The sequence below is a fragment of the Peromyscus leucopus genome, chromosome 8b (assembly GCF_004664715.2).
Source record: "Peromyscus leucopus breed LL Stock chromosome 8b, UCI_PerLeu_2.1, whole genome shotgun sequence".
Classification (NCBI taxonomy): domain Eukaryota; kingdom Metazoa; phylum Chordata; class Mammalia; order Rodentia; family Cricetidae; genus Peromyscus; species Peromyscus leucopus.
In genome coordinates, this window is record NC_051086.1 from 69,955,361 (window position 1) to 69,970,929 (window position 15,569).

The 15,569-nt window shown below is 39.4% G+C and overlaps 1 protein-coding gene across 6 annotated transcripts in view; it reads right to left on the reverse strand.

Annotated features, from left to right (window-relative positions):
- Rps6kb1 (ribosomal protein S6 kinase B1) overlaps nt 1-15,569 on the reverse strand; it is a 43,461-nt gene that overhangs the window by 6,617 nt on the left and 21,275 nt on the right. For 2 of the 6 annotated variants that reach the window (XM_028878285.2, XM_028878286.2), the window contains exons 5-12: nt 11,906-12,053; nt 9,618-9,675; nt 8,123-8,223; nt 5,233-5,323; nt 4,985-5,075; nt 3,647-3,754; nt 2,800-2,862; nt 2,562-2,639 (exon numbers count right to left, since the gene is read on the reverse strand). In XM_028878285.2, the coding sequence (XP_028734118.1) occupies nt 2,562-2,639; nt 2,800-2,862; nt 3,647-3,754; nt 4,985-5,075; nt 5,233-5,323; nt 8,123-8,223; nt 9,618-9,675; nt 11,906-12,053 (738 nt within the window). Of the gene's footprint in view, nt 1-2,561; nt 2,640-2,799; nt 2,863-3,646; nt 3,755-4,980; nt 5,076-5,232; nt 5,324-8,122; nt 8,224-8,796; nt 9,289-9,388; nt 9,432-9,617; nt 9,676-11,905; nt 12,054-15,569 lie in introns of those variants that run through there. The other 4 variants (XM_037201374.1, XM_037201376.1, XM_037201375.1 and 1 more) reach the window with 4 other exon arrangements.

The following is a 15,569-nucleotide window of genomic DNA, read 5'->3' on the forward strand; positions in this document are numbered from 1 at the left end:
AAACAAAACAAAACATTGGAAAAATATTGCTAGTATGGATTGAAATATTAATATGTTAAAACATCAGAGAAGCCAGGCAGTGGCGGCACACTCCTTTAATCCCAGCATTCGGGAGGCAGAGCCAAGTGGATCTCTATGAATTCAAGGCCAGCCTGGACTACAGAATGAATTCCAGGAAAGGCGCAAACCTATACAGAGAAACCCTGTCTCAAAAACCATAAAACAAAACAAAACAAAACAAAAAAACACCCTGAGTTCATGGCACTAAAAAAGTTATAATTCACTGTTTAATTTGGAAGATACTAAGAAACTATTTCATTATTTTGAAGAATAATAGTCAAACATTTAGCCCATCTTCCTGGTATCAACTAGGGTAACCAAACAATTGGTAAGTTTGTTTTATGAAAAAATTGTGGCAATAAAGAATGAGTAAGAGAGCCGGGCAATAGTGACACATGCCTTTAATCCCAGCACTCAGGAGGCAGAGGCAAGCGGATGGATCTCTGTGAGTTCGAGGCCAGCTTGGTCTATACAGTGAGTTCCAGGACAACCAGGGCTGTTACACAGAGAGACCTTGACTCAAAAAAAAAAAAAAAAAAAACAAACCCAAAACAAAACAGAACAAAAGAATGAATAAGAGAATGAGGCCATTGTGTAAACTCTGAATGAGAACAGGGAACTGGACTGGGGTTTCTCACCTCAGTACTACTTACATTTGGGACTTGATTTAATTTTAACTTTTTATTTTATGTTTCTATGTGTTTGCTTGCATGTGTGCCTGTGCATCACATGCATGCCTGGTGCCTGCAGAGGACAGAAGAGGGTGTAAGATCCCCTAGAACTTGAGTTACAGACAGCTGTGAGCCACCATATTAGTGCTGTGAGTAGAACCTCGGTCCTCTGAAGGAGCAGCCAGTACTCATCTTAACTGAAGAGCCACCTCTCATGTTTCTGGTAACTATGTATTGTAGAGAGCTGCATGTGTGCTGTAGGAACTAGGAGCAGGGCCCTCCTGCGACACAATCAAAATGTTTCTAGACTTTGGTCCCAGGTTAAGAACTATTGACTTACAGGCATTCATCAGTGACTACTAACAGCCTAAGAGAAATAAAACTGTAAGTTAGGCCTCCTTGTCAAAGCATATAACATCAAGAGTTCCATCTGGAGGTTGGGGATTTAGCTCAGTGGTAGAGCGCTTGCTTAGCTAGCTCAAGGCCCTGAGTTTGGTCCTCAGCTCTGGGGGGGTGGGGGGAACGGGACAGAGTTCCATCTGTATCAAATAAGTTCCTTAAACACCCAGTTTTTGGAAACAGATGAACATAGGAAATGACACTATGGGCATAAAATTAGCAAAATTAAAATGTAAGGAATTTGGGGGTGGAAAAATGGGTCGGCCGTTAAGAACACTGGCTACTCTTCCAAAACACCTGGGTTAGATTCCCATCATCTACATGGTGGCTCACAACCATCCCAAACTCCAATTCCAGGGGATCCAATGCCCTCTTCTGACCTTCACAAGCATCAGGGATACACCCATTTCTACTGCATATCACATGTATGCACCAAAATACTCATATATACTAAACACTTTTTTTTTTTTAATCTGAAGAATTCTACAGGACAGATGGCTCAGTTTCTTCAATAGATCTCCAGAAGAGATGAGAGGGGATATCTGTCTATAATAAGAGAACACCTAACAATGTACAGACTATGAATTCTTACTGAAAAACACAGGGGAAAAGGAAAATCAAAACAAATAGTGAAATAGTCAACCTTTAGGTATAATGATGGCTTATTGTTTATTTTATTTTTTTAAATACAAGATGACCTGGTCATTTCTGAAGTTGGGCAGTAGGTATCTGAGTTAATTATCCTCCTTATAATTGTATATACAGACATTTTAAGGTTTATTTTATTTGTGAGTATTTTCTGTTCATGTATGGCTGTGTACTATGTACATGTCCTTGTGCCCTTGGAGGTTGGAAGGTGATGGATCGCCTGGAAGTGGAGTTAAGAATGATCGTGAGTTATCCTATGGGTGCAAGGGCTAAAACTTGGGTCCTCTTAAGCAATGAGGCCATCTCTCCAGCCCTGTGTATGTTGACATTTTAAAGCAGGTCATCTTATGCTCTGTGACCAAATAATAATCAGCCTCATTATCCTCTTCCTCCACCTACATCCCAAGAAATGGAGAAAGTATATTTTCTCAGGTTCTGAAGCAGAAGACAGAAGCTAAGTAAACACTAAGTTATTTAGCCACAGCTAAAGCATTTTTATAGACCGAATGATGTTCCCTCACCCTTCCGTTCATGTTGACATTCAAACACCTGGTTCCTTGGAAACTCATCTTATTTGGAAAGGGTTGGTGCAGATGTCATTAATAAGGACACTATCATACAGGAGAACACCACTATACCTGGTCTCTCTGAGATTTTTCTTATTTTAAAAAGTCACCAGCACTGAGGTGTCAGTGTAGAGTGGGAGGTCTTAGGTTCAACCCCTAGTACTGGAAAACAAGGGTTCTCGATCTCCCCTAATTACATGCTTCCGTATATACATACCAATAGAGGCTTAAAGGGAGGCTCCACCTTCCGAGCTAGAAGTTCTTCCCAGTTAATGTGTCTGAAAAATGGATGAGCCTAGAAAAAGTCAAGGGGGATGACTGAAATGACAGACCACTTTTTTGAAGTTACAAATCACAATATAAGCTAAACATATATGGATACACACATATAACCATCACAAATTAGCAAAATTAGCATTAGGTTTCTCCCAAACACCAAACATCTCAATTCCTACTTGGACTTCTCCAGCATCCCCAGGACCAGCTCCAAGACGAGAAGCAGCATTTCTTTTCAGCAGCTTTAGGGAAGAAAAGAAGCACTGATGAAAATCCTGAATTACTCAAATTGATTTTTTTTCCCTTTATAGAATGTGCTTCCTATTTGTGCTCAAGAAGATACAATTTATTAATACCAAATAATGTTTGAGAACAAAAGAACGTCTTTTAAACATGTACTTTGCTTTAAAAAAACTTGCAAGTCTTTTCTGTTTAGTATTTATGTATTGCGCTAATCAAAATAAACATTAAGTTTTAGATAAGGGAGGGCCTTGTGAGGCCCCACCTTTCATGAAGGATCTATTGGCAGTTGATAGCTGCTGGGGGAAGGACAATCATTTGTCTTTGGGGGTATGGCCACTGCTATATTGCCCACGCTCAAGTAGATGACTCCATACCCATAGTTATGTAGGCAACACTAACTGGACTGCATAGGTTATTAAAAAAAAAAAAGAAGGAAAGCCTGAAATTGGGAGGGTAAGTGTTGGGGGCATTAGAGGAAGTTGAAAAAGAAGGATGGAGGTGAAACTATACACACATAAAATTATCAAAGAATAATAAAAAAGTATTACTTATGAGCCGGGTGTACACTTTTAATCCCAGGATTCAGGAAACAGAAACAGGCAGATCTCTATGAGTTTGAGTCCAGCCTGGTCTACATAGTGAGTCTCAAAAAACAAAACAAAAAAACCCCAAACAAACAACAGGCGTGTGTGTGTGTGTGTGTGTGTGTGTGCGCGCGCGCGCGCGCGCACCAAATTCTCTCATTTTAAGCCTTGCTGAGGGGCTGCCATTTAGGATGCCTACCTTTTTAAGCAGATCTCGAGCTTCTTGTGTGAGGTAGGGAGGCAAATTAAGTTTACATTTGAGGATTTTGTCAATTGTTTTCTTTCTATTCTCTCCAGTGAATGGAGGCTAAGGGTAGAAAAGAGCAGATAAATTAGCATGTAAAAAACCAATCTTAAGTAACAATATTATCTAGTTCCTGAATTGGACAGTTACACACTGAGATAAGAAAACTGGTTCAGAGCCAGGAGTGGTGGCGCACGCCTTTAATTCCAGCACTCTGCAGGCAGAATGCTGATTTGCATGAGTTTGAGGCCAGCCTGATCTACAGAAAGAGCTTCAGGACAGCCAGGGCTGTTACACAGAGAAACCTTGTTTCAGGGGAAAAAAAAAAAAAAGAAAAGAAAAAGAAAAAATGTTCAGAAACAGTTAACTCAGAGACTTATGGCTTTAAGCAATGATACATAAGTAGCAATGCCCAGGAAGTCTGTAGTCAGTGAGGCATCTCATTTTATGTTCCCATTTGTCTCTCTATATTTCATTAGATTGCCATGACATAAGCCAGTCAATTTAAAAAAATTTTTTTAAATTATGTGTACACGTGGTGTATGTGGGTTTGTGCATGTGTGTGGGTGCCCGTGAACACCAGAGGCATCAGATCCTGTGGAACTAGATATAGTGAGGCACCTGATGTGATACTGGGAACTGAACTAAGGCAGACTTTACCCTCCGACCACTGAGCAATCTCTCCCGCCCCTACATAGGTCATTCAAATAAAAATATTTTTTAAAAGTATGGATCCCAGGGCTGGAGAGATGGCTCAGCAGTTAAGAGCACTGGCTGCTCTTCCAGAGGACCCGGATTCAATTTCCAAACCCATATATGGTTCACGGATGTCTGTAACCCCAGTTCCAAGGGATCTGGCACCCTCACATAGACAAACATGTAGGCAAAACACCAATGTACATAAAATAAAAATAAGTCTTTAGGAAAAAAGTATGAATTCCACAAAATCATAAGCTACCATTAATGCTAAACCACTGATAAGAGTCTGGTGGCGGCGGCGGCGGTGGCACACACTTTTAATCCTAGCACTCAGGAGGCAGAGGCAGGAGGATCTCTGTGAATTCGAGGCCAGCCTGGTCTATGGAGGGAGATCCAGAACAGCCAGGGCTACACAGAGAAACCCTATCTCGAAAAACAAAACAAAACAAAACAATTACTGCTAACAAATCTTGAGGCTTTGAAAGTAACTCGACTAGGAACATGTTGTGAAAGCAGGGCCAAGCTCTCTCACTAGAATGTCTTAGTAACGCTTCAGCACAGACTATAAACATGCAGCTTTTAATGTGCACCTACTGCTCCAGTCAGCATGTCATACATTAATGCTCCCAAACTCCACCAATCCACAGCACGATTGTGGCCACTTCTCATCAAGATTTCAGGGGCCCTTAAATGAGAAAAGTAACATGTCTTAAAATTTACCCACTTTTATATCATCTGAATAAAATAATTAAACAAAGAAAACTAAGATACTATTTTAAACCAGGTAAAAGTTAGATATTACCCCCAAACCAGTTATATTTCTTTTAACATGCAGCTCTCACATGTATTCTATTGTTCCACAAAATGTGTGTGTGACTGTTCCATCATGGATAGACTCTTTGCATAGTCCAAAGTCTGTTAGTTTCACATGACCTACAATGAAAGATCATAGCATGATTATTCTGAGACTCTCAAGTACATACAGTATTTGAACACAGCAAACAGATAATTCCTCCTTCCATTTATCTTTTCCTTTCTAAAACTTTTCTTGAAGATGTCCAGAACTAGGTGCCTTATCTACTATGGAGTAGTAACTACTTAAAAACTGGGCAGTGCCCATGATATAAGCAATGCAGAAAGGAGAAAATACAGAAAATAATGAACCTGTCTGTCTAAAGCTCTGGCTTTCCCTATATGCAGAATTCTGTTCCATCCCAAGAAAGCTTCTTTGAAAGTCTGGCTTAAGTAATATTATACCCCTAATAAGCATTCTGTATTTAAACAAAAATCACGGCATACTTCAACTGTACTGTTTCTTCACAGTATACTTAAGAGTCCTTATAAACTCTTCAGTCTCAGAAAGTCATTCTATCGCTTACTATGCCAAATGCTATCAGCAGAACAAATTCAATTATTTACTGCCAGTGAAGGAAAAGAACTAAAATTTGCATCAGATAATTATTTCTGTTCCAGAAGGTGGAATTCCACCTTACACTAAGATCACTTCAGATAAGTTCTTCTCAGCTGTCATTTAATTAGCCAGTGGCTCAACACCACCAATGGCCCTATTCTTCAAGGTCCCCTTCAGACAAAAGGCAATGGCTCATTTATTCAACTGTGAACATCTACATTCTGCTACAAAAGAAAAAACAGAGCTACATTTATCTTTTATTTTCTCATGTTTAAGATTTTATGCATATGAGTAATTTTGCCCACATATATGCAAGTGCAGTATGTCTGCCTGGTCCTAAGTAAGCCATAAGAGGGCTCAGGAACCTTGAAACTAGTTCCCAATTGTTGGGAGCCAGTATGTGGTGCTGGGAACCCAGGTCTTTCTTCTGCACCTGGCCATAGCCTTTATTCTCACGCAATCAAATGGTATATCCAAGTTTATGGATTAAAAAAGTTAGTTTAGAGGCTGGAGAGATGGCTCAGAGGTTAAGAGCACTAGCTGCTCTTCCAGAGGTCCTGAGCTCAATTCCCAGAGACCACATGGTGGCTCACAACCATCTGTATAAGATCTGGTGCCCTCTTCTACCCTGTAGGCAGAACAATGCATACTTAATAAATAAATAAATCTTTTTAAAAAAAGTTATTTTACTATTCCACCATTCCTTTATTCTATCCTTTGCCTTAGAATTGAGAATCAGAAGGGTTGGGGCCATAGCTTAGTGGGAACATACACAAAGGGTTCAGTTCCCAGAACAGAAAAATAATTTTAAAAGAATACTTCAAAATCAACAACAAAGAATTCAGAATCAGAATCCAGGTTTGGGATAGGAAGATAGGAATAAGACATGGTTCCCACAATGTACTTTGTCAATTCTATCATTTTTCCATTAAGAATAAACAAGTTTTATTTTTTCTTTAATTTCATATGTATGAGTATTTTGCCTAATGTATATATGAACACTACATGTGAGCCTGGTGCCAGCAAAAACCAGTTCCAGATTTCCTGGACAGACATTATAAGCCACCATGGGAACTAAACCCAGGTCCTTTGCAAGAACAGCAAATGCTCTTAACCACTGAGCCAGTTCTCTCTCCAGCCCCTTACGAACAAATTTTTAAAAAACACTATTTGGAACATTTATTTTTTTAAACATTTATTTATTTATTATGTATACAGAAGAGGGTGCCAGATCTTAGATGGTTGTGAGCCGCCATCTTAACCTCTGAGCCATCTCTCCAGCCCTAGTTGGAACATTTATAAAGACCTGACTTATATAAATTTGTGTATTTCTTACATACTTGTGTCTAGGAGTTTGCACTGGTTAACTATCTCATGAACCACCCTATGGAGACCTGAGGATCAGCAGCCACTGACAGCCTTGAAGATGCCTTGGTCTCCTCATTTGCTGCTTCTGTAAAGTGCAGTCTTCCCAGTTCAGACTGCAGCAGCAGAAATGGAGCTGCAGGCGCATGCAGGTGCAGCCAACACTCCCTTTGCTATACCCACAGCTGTATAGAATTAGTCTCTCTGTATAACCTATGCCTATTAAGTATTTTGTTATTGGGGCTGTATCAAATAATATGGTTCAATTTCAGTCTTTTTCTTCCTTAAACATTAGTTAAAATTATAAAAAGTTTTGTTTTTAGCTGCATGTTGGTGTTTTTTTTTTTTTTAAAGATTTATTTATTTATTATGTATAGTGTTCTGTTTGCATGAATGCCTGCAGGCCAGAAGAGGGCACCAGATCTCATTGTAGATGGTTGTGAGACACCATGTGGGTGCTGGGAATTGAACTCAGGACCTCTGGAAGAACAGCCAGTGCTCTTAACTTCTGAGCCATCTCTCCAGTCCATATTGGTGTTCTATACATGTAATCCCAAAACTTGGGACATCGAGGCAGTAAGACCCTAACTAAGTTCGGTGCCAGCCAGCTATACAGCAAGACTATGTCTAAACAAACAAGTTTTGCTTCTACTACTTACGCATTTTTTGTCATTAAAAATCAATGGCATAAATCAAAATTAACATCTGAATTAGCTTTGGGGGGGGTCACAACATTTTATATAAGAATTTTTTTCTAAGTTGTAAAGAATGGCTAATCTCTTTAACTCTGTTTAAGCTCAATTATAAATACTAAAAGTACCAGCAAGTATTACAATATGATATAGTCTGAGGGGGAAATATGCAACAAGAGAGAGAAACATGGGAGCCTTGATGATCTGTGTGGAAGGATTGTAAGCGGACTAGTTACTACAGAATTGTTCATGATATAGCTCCACCTTGGTGATTAAGCATGATGTTCTCCGGCTTCAGGTCTCTGTAGATGATCCCCTTTTGATGTAAATGCCCCAAAGCCATGGAGATTTCAGCCAAGTAAAAGCTGGAAACAGAAGTGATTTAATAAAAATTTAAAAAGCAATCTACCCAAAGCAGTTTATGTATGGAATAAAATTCCTTGAAAGAAACAGACATGCACCAAAGACCAAATTAGTGGGGGTGGAAGAATGTACTGGGAAAAGAGAGGGCACAGGATGATGCCACAATGCAGGGGGACATTTGTTACTTGTTTTAGTCAAACTATACCATGTTTTATTTTTCCATTATAAATATACTGCTAAAATTGCAAAGATATCCAGTGTATTTTAACTATTATTGATTAGGTTCTGCTCTCTCTGTGTAGGAATTAGGCCAACAGTCCTTCAGATAAACAAATTCCTCCCACCCACCTCCCCCAACTTTAAGATTCCACAGGAAGTATGGACTTTGTTATTCTCAGAGATCAAGACTTGATCCTTATAGCCTGACCTGTGGAAGCCCACTCATCCCTTACATAATATAGTTGTGTATTTATAGACAGCAATGCCCACAGTATCTGCCCACCCTCTTGCCAGCCAGCCCACAACTATAAACTGTGTGACACTCAAATTTATCTACCTCAAAAGAATAAAGGGCTGAATCAACCCTGTCTGGATTCGAAAAGCACAAAGCACTGCAATACTGGCTGTGTAACAATGTTGCAATCCTGCAGATTACTCCAGGATGGAGAGGGTGTGTCCTAGAGGACTGAGGCAGTTTCAAGCCAGCAGGACCACAGCCTCCAACAGGGCTCAGAGAGCCTCCTCCAAAAAAGGGCACTTCATCCCTAAGGCTCTTAAATGCAGCTTCTGTGTTAGAAAAGGCCTGAAATTAAACAATGGAATGCAGTTTGGTAATTAAGATAGAAAAAACATTTAAGTGTTTTCTATTCAATTAATGTGTAGGTCAAACTGATTTACTGTTACCCTTCAATATGGTCACTTCACAAAAGGATGTGTATATTTTTAATTTGAAGCAGATGCCATCTTACGAATAGGAGGGCAGATCCCATCCTGGCTATATAATCAATCCACAGATGTGTGTTCAGGGTTATCACCTCCCTAAGACTGCACCTTGGGAACTGGAAAGTCTAAAAAAAAGAGGAGATGATTTCTGATACTTTCCATTGCTGCACATACAAAATTTCACTGGAAAACCACACTCACCCACAACCAAGACAGGCAGCTTACCAATTCAAGGAAATTCTGCAGTGAAGAGCGGTCCACCCAAGGCCTGGGGGCAAAGGAATCATGTGACCTCCAATAGCTGCCCAGTCCCAAAGTTCCCCTTGACATTCTGAGAGACTGACTGGCTCCAGATCAACTGACTGAACAGTGTGGTTCCCACAGTGGGCGTGTGTTTGGGTTTTAATTACATGAAGCATGACCTGAATCCATACAACCACAGAACTTCACTTACCAAGCTGTGTCTTCCATGAATATCCCTTCTCTTTCTAACTGCATAAACAGTTCTCCTCCTAGAAAGGAAAAGTATTAGGAATAAATTTCTTTACTTCCAATCCGCTTCTAATGAATTTGCACTTTCTTCTATCTATAAAATTGAGTCCTTAAAAAATTTTTTTTTTAAATCCTAAAATTGGCTTGGAATTAATAGCATTTACACCTGCAAACTGCAAAATATATACAGATTTCAGGCCTAAAGTTTTAAAAAGTCTTCATTAAAGTCTCTCAAGCACCTTTTCAATATGTAAAAAAAAAAAAAAAAAAATGTCAGTACACAATTAAGTCACTCAAATTTTTGTGAATGTGACTATTCCCTATTTTCAGAACCTTCACATAAACTGAATGAACCTGATGGTGGCATAATTTAAGTATCAAAGTAAATAATAATAAAGGGTTATACTGTCCTGAGTTATCTTAAACTCCAGGAACCCATAATGATGTAAATAAACGAACAGATAAAGTTCTCAATGGAGAAAGGAAAGTTCTGTATAAGTGAAGGTGGCATGATGGAGTAAGAAAACCACTTGGCAAACACCACGGTTAATTGTTACAGTCAAGAATCAATGGATGTCAAACTGGACCTGAAGCCTGATGAGATGAGATACTGAAGTAATCCCAAATTATCTTGTCAAGAGACACTTATTAACCCAAAGGGAAACCTGGCAACACCACCTACATGGTGAGCACAATGAACATCGACAGCAGAGGGACAAAGATCTAACTACCATGCACCTCCTGTTCGGAACTGCCGAGAAGGAACACAATGTCCTGTTAAAAGTGCATCACCTGAGTCTACTCCCAAAGAAATACCAGATAAACCCAAATCAATGGCATTCTACAGAAACTGGGCTATACTCTTTATGTCAACATAATGACAGACAAAGACAGACTAAGGAACTGTTCCAAATAAAAGAAAACCAAAAGACATTATTATATTAATGTTAATTTCCTAATTATCTTATAATTCTAGTTACATAAGAAAATGTTCTTGAGTTATGAAGTAAATGCTAGCGTTTTAGTTGTAAAAATCTTTGAATAGCACAAAAAATGTTGACTATATATGCATGCATCTGTACGTATACACATGCCTATGTATAAAGCGGAAGATAGGCAAATGCAATGAGAGGACGGAATGTGGAGATGTGAGGGCTGCAGAAACTTCACAGAATCCTTGGACTATCCACACAATCTTCTATATAAAGTTCAAATTAGAAAATAAAGTCACAAGTAAGCAGCATTAAGAAAAAAGGTAGCCAGGTGGTGGTGGCGCACACCTTTGATGTGCACGGGACACGGGAGGCAGAGGCAGGTGGATCTTTGAGTTCAAGACCAGCCTGGTCTACAAAGTGAGTTCCAGGACAGGGTCCAAAAAGTTACACAGAGAAACCCTGTCTCGAAAAACAAGAAATCAAAAACACAAAAAAACAAAACAAAACAAAAAAGAAAGAAAGAAAGAAAAAAGGTGTGAAATTCTGCAGCTTTCAGGTCCATGTTAAGAGCTATGACAAAACCTGTTTCTTAGAAATCACAGGTATGCCAAGCCTGGTGGCACAAGCCTTTAAGTCAGCACACAGGCCCATCTCTGAGTTTGAAGCCAGCCTGGTCTATGTAGTGAGTTCCAGGACAGCCAGGGCTGTATAAAGAGATCCTGTCTAAAAAAGAAGAGAAACCGCCAGGTGTGTTTGCTGTGGATGCAATCATCTCTGTGATCTAGAGATGCTGTGGGTAGGAAGCTGAAGCAGCACTGCGGGAGCTCAAGGGCAGCATGAGCTACGTAGTAAGCTCCAGTCAGCTTGGTTTGCACAGTGAGATCGTGTCTCAAAAATAAAATAAAATAAAATAAAGACATGGGGGTTGGTAAGTTCCCAGTAGGGAGCAGGCCCTTGAAAATGTGGCTCAAAAACATTCAGTATCTCATAATACTCTCAGTAAGCATCTCCATTTCTATTTAGAAAGGAATATTTAATGGAATATGTGAATTACAGTAGCTACCCCAGCTTATGAATATGTTATCATTGATTACAAAGAGATTTAAATCGAATTTTCCCGACAGGAAAACACCCTCCACGTTTCTTTCCTGTTTGTCTGTAATAGAACCATTTGTTCACATGTGAGCTTCCTTCTTCAATGTCGCCATCAATTTAAGACTTGTTCACAATGAGAAAAAGCATTTTTCACTGGAAAGTAATGTTTGAACCCAGTTTCTGGAGCAAAGGTAAATAATTACACGAACTATGTACTAACCACTGAGATACTCAAGGATGAGGTAGAGTTTTCCACCGGTCTGAAAGGCATAAATTAAATCCACAATGAAGGGATGCTTTACTTCCTCCAGAATATTCCGCTCTGCTTTTGTATGAGCTGTATCTTTAGCATTTCTTACTATCATTGCCTAAAGGAAAAGAGATGATCTATAAGAACAAAACAACCAACATTTTTATTCTATGATCATTGGAAAAAAAATCTATTTCATGTTTTTCTGGCCAATACAGAATAGTTCCTACTAGAAACTGAGATGGAGGTAATGGAAGCTACTCACTGCTTATAAATATCTAAACTTGTTAGAGTTTTGTATTAAACATGTAAATGAAAACCTAGATGCATTTTTTTTTAGGAATCTGTAAACAGATCAAGTTTATGCATATATTTACTTGCAGTTCAGGGCTTAGTGTGCTCCCATCTTTAGGCCAAGAGAACAGGACTAACATAAGGAATCAAGATGCCTTGGAGCCAGAGCATCAGGAGAAAAGATACCAATGGAGGCAAGCACAGAACAGTATGGGTAAGCAGGGGAGCTGCACTCAACCTGGCAAGAAGTCTTCCAGGAGATGATGATAGCAAAACTGTAAAGTTAAGATGAAACGTGGAGGTTAAAAAGCATTCCAGGGAAGAGAGGCATGGCAGAACAGGATATGTCCAGGGAACCCAAGGTCAGAATCTAACAAGAGCTGAGAGATTCAGCTGGAGGAGGAGACCAGGGGTCAGGAAATGGAAGGCTGTGCATCTAGGCCAAGGTGTTGACATTTTAGAGGCAAAGAAGAAATGCTGAGAGGAGTGGAATGAATAACCCTCAGCTTTTAGTGCAATCGTGGTGTTTAGGGAAGAAATGACACAAAGCAGGTGGCCAGAACAAGAAACTAAGGAAAGTGGCTTGTAACTAAGACGATGAAGATAAAGAAAAAAGAAGAAAGGTTAAAGGTCTGTCATTGGTGCTTGCAGTCTTCGTTTTAAGAAATAAGGAAAGATGGGTTTGAAAGCACATTCCTATCATTTCAGCACTTGAGAGAGACAGAGACAGGAAGATCAGGAGTTCAGGGCCAGTTATGGTTATTAATAAGCTTGAGGCCAGCCTAAATTATGTAAGATCTTGTCTTCAATAATAATAATGATAATAAGAATAACAAATAATAATAAAAGAATTTTGTGAAAATTATGTAGTTTTAGACACACTAAGCATAAGTTCTAGGAAATTATTCCAATGGTAAACGCCTAGTAATATTGGACGCAAACACACAACGTTATTAGTTGTAACCATATCTACAAAAGTGAAAACACTAGAAACAAACTGAATGTCCACATGTAGGATATTGCTGGAAGCCTACATAGTCTACATACATATAACCATAAAGAGAATAAGAAACATTTCTATGAAGGTGAGGTGAAAGGGACATACCAAGTACTGTATCACTTATAGTACATATAGTATATGCTATGCTTTGTGAAAGAATGAGGAAAGAGTAAAAACAAGCTGGGTATGACGGAGAAGGCCTAGAATTCCAATACACACAGGCTGAAGCAGCAGGACCATAAATCAGCCTATGCTGAGCCAGCAGAACAAGGCAGTAAGACCCTGACTCAGAAAATGCAAGCAAACATATGTATGTTATTTGTATTTATAAAATTAAATACAACTAAGCAAGTCTCAAGGCTAACAGTAAAAGAGTGGTAAGAGAATAAGACTTTTGAGTAATTTTCTGAGTAAACCTCAATGGTTTGGCTATCCGCCATCTTGTTTAAATTTGTTATTGCAATTATAGAAATTCTGTTTTTTGTTTTTGTTTTGTTTTAAGACAGGGTTTCTCTGTATCACAATTCTGGCTGTCCTAGAGCTCGATCTGTAGCCCAGGCTGGCCTTGAACTCACAGAGATCCACCTGCCTCTGCCTCCCCAGTGCTGAAGCACCACTGCCACCACCCAGTTGCACATACAAAAATTTTGATTTCTGAATGCTAATAATTTTATACATTCTAAGAATAAAATGAAATCAAGGACAGAACTGTAAAAGAAAACTAAGCACAAAAGAAATAAACAAATTTGGTCATGTGTGGTGATGTACACCTTTAATCCCAGCAGAGGCAGGTGGATCTTTGAATTCAAGGCCAGCCTGGTCTTCATATTAAGCTCCAGTACAGCCAGGACTACATAGAGAATTCCTGTCTCAACAAAACAAAACAAAACTCACAAATTGAAGAGAATGCTATGTTGATAATTTTACCACAGAAGCAACTTGAAACTGTGCATTTTGGTGCTGGGGATGTGACCCAATTGGTGGCTGTCTTTTCTAGCATGCATGAAGCCTTGGCTTCACTCCTCAGAACCACATAACTGGGAATGGTGGTCTAAGTCTATATAATCCAGCACAGAAGAGGCTAAGGCAGGAGGACTGCCAGGAGTTTGAGCCCAGTCTGGGCTACATGCAGTGAGTTCTAGGCAACCCTAAGCAAAAAGTGGGAGATGCTATTTCAAAAGCAAAACAAACAAAAACAAATTAGACTAATTTTAAAAACAAAATAGAATTTTTATTAGCAATATTTGAAAACCACAATGAATCATATTAAAAATAGATAATAGAGAAAAACAAGTCTATACTGGTTCTTTCTTATCCAAGAGGTTTCTGAGACAGGATCTCACTCTGAAGCACTGTCTGGCCTTATACTGATGTGATCCTCCGAAGTGCTGGGGTACAGACATGAACTACTATGCCCAGCTCACACTGACTCTTTAATGAACTCTTTTTGAGAAAAGGTCCTCCTTTATTGTCCAGACTGATCCTGAATCCCTGTGCCAAGTAGTCTTCCTGCCACTATCAGCTCCGTAAGCCATTGCCTCTGGTACCAATTCTATTTTTGTTTTTCTAGACTTTTCTTTTAATTGGGTGGCATGTGTTCCAGGCTGGCCTCAAACTCACTGTGTGGTCAAGAATGGCTTTCAACTTCTGATCCTCTTCCCTGCACCTACCGAATGCTGAAGATTACAGGCATGCATGCCATGGCACACTTACATAGGGTTACAGATCAAACCCAGGATTTTGTGCATGCTAAATAAGCATTCTATCAACTAAGCCACATCCCCAACCCTTTCTGGGTTTGAAAAATGATTTTATTATGTAGCCCAATTGGTTTCAATTCACAATCCTGCATTAGCCTCCTAAATGTTGTGGTTACAGGTGTGTGCCACCATGCCCAACTTCTGGCTTTGATTCTTTAAAAACATAAGGAAAAAAAAAAACCAACCACCATACTTTATTTTTTAAAAAAATCTTCTCAGCGGAGCAGTGGTAGAGCACGCCTTTAATCCCAACACTCAAGAAGCAGAGGCAGGTGGGTGGATCTCTGAGTTCAAGGCCAGCCTGCTGGTCTACAGAGTGAGTTCTAGGACAGCCAGGGCTACATAGAGAACCTATCTCAAAACAAACAAAACCAGCACTTTTATTTCTAAGTGTGTGTATGTGTTTGTGTGTGGGTATGTGCAGGTGCCCTCAGAGGCCAAATGTATCAGATCCCCTTTGGATTTGGGCATTGCAGGTAGTTGTAAGCCAATAACTAATCCTGACTCTTTAAGACAGTCAGTGCCATAAAAGACAATTTTCTTAATGGGTGAGAAATGGCTCTACAGTGACCATTCATAA